At 42.1% G+C, this 596-nt stretch overlaps 1 protein-coding gene across 1 annotated transcript in view; it reads left to right on the top strand.

The window, feature by feature from the left end:
* LOC138166588 (sodium-coupled monocarboxylate transporter 1-like) overlaps positions 1 to 195 on the top strand; it is a 79780-nt gene extending 79585 nt beyond the window's left edge. Inside the window, exon 15 of the mRNA XM_069095071.1 lies at positions 187 to 195. Within this exon, the coding sequence (XP_068951172.1) occupies positions 187 to 195 (9 nt within the window). The remainder of the gene's footprint in view (positions 1 to 186) is intronic.
* Positions 196 to 596: the final 401 nt, after the last annotated feature.

Raw genomic sequence — 596 nt, 5'->3', positions numbered from 1 at the left:
GTGTGTGTGTGTGTGTGTGTGTGTGTGTGTGTGTGTGTGTGTGTGTGGGTGTGTGGGTGTTAAGTGTCTGAGGCCGGAGCATAACTCCGGTCCTCCTGACTCCAGGGCCGGAGCTTTACTCACTGCGCAACCTAGCTGACCCTATTTGCTATTTTATTGATTTGATTTTCTGCTCTTTTTAATCAGATTAACTAAGGGTTATCAGGTTTATTAGTCTTTTTAAAAAAAAAACAAGTTGTAGTTTTATCATTTCTGTTTTTTTGCTCCCAATTTATCTATTTCCCTTCTGTAGTTTTTTTTTTTTAAAGCAACTGGGGTTAAGTTACTTGCTCAAGGTTACACGACCAAGTGTTTCTGGGTGGGTGCTAAGTGTCTGAGCCCGGATTCGATCCCCAGGTCATCCCGACACTGGAGCCGGTGCTCTTACTTGCTGTGCTACCTGGTTGCCCCCCCCCTTCTCTAGTTTTTAATATAACTTATTTTGTATTTATTTTAGGCTTACTTGTTGATTTTTTTTTTAAAGCAATCGGGGTTAAGTAACTTGCTCAAGGTTACATGGCCAGTTATTTCTGGGTGTGGTGCTGAGTATCTGAGCC

The sequence above is a fragment of the Petaurus breviceps genome, unplaced genomic scaffold (genome assembly GCF_028583685.1).
Source record: "Petaurus breviceps papuanus isolate PSGF00001 unplaced genomic scaffold, PetGlider_PUasm1.0 225, whole genome shotgun sequence".
NCBI classification, from domain to species: Eukaryota; Metazoa; Chordata; class Mammalia; order Diprotodontia; family Petauridae; genus Petaurus; species Petaurus breviceps.
The sequence above is the reverse complement of the archived record's forward strand: the minus strand, read 5'-3'. Positions and strand labels throughout refer to the sequence as shown.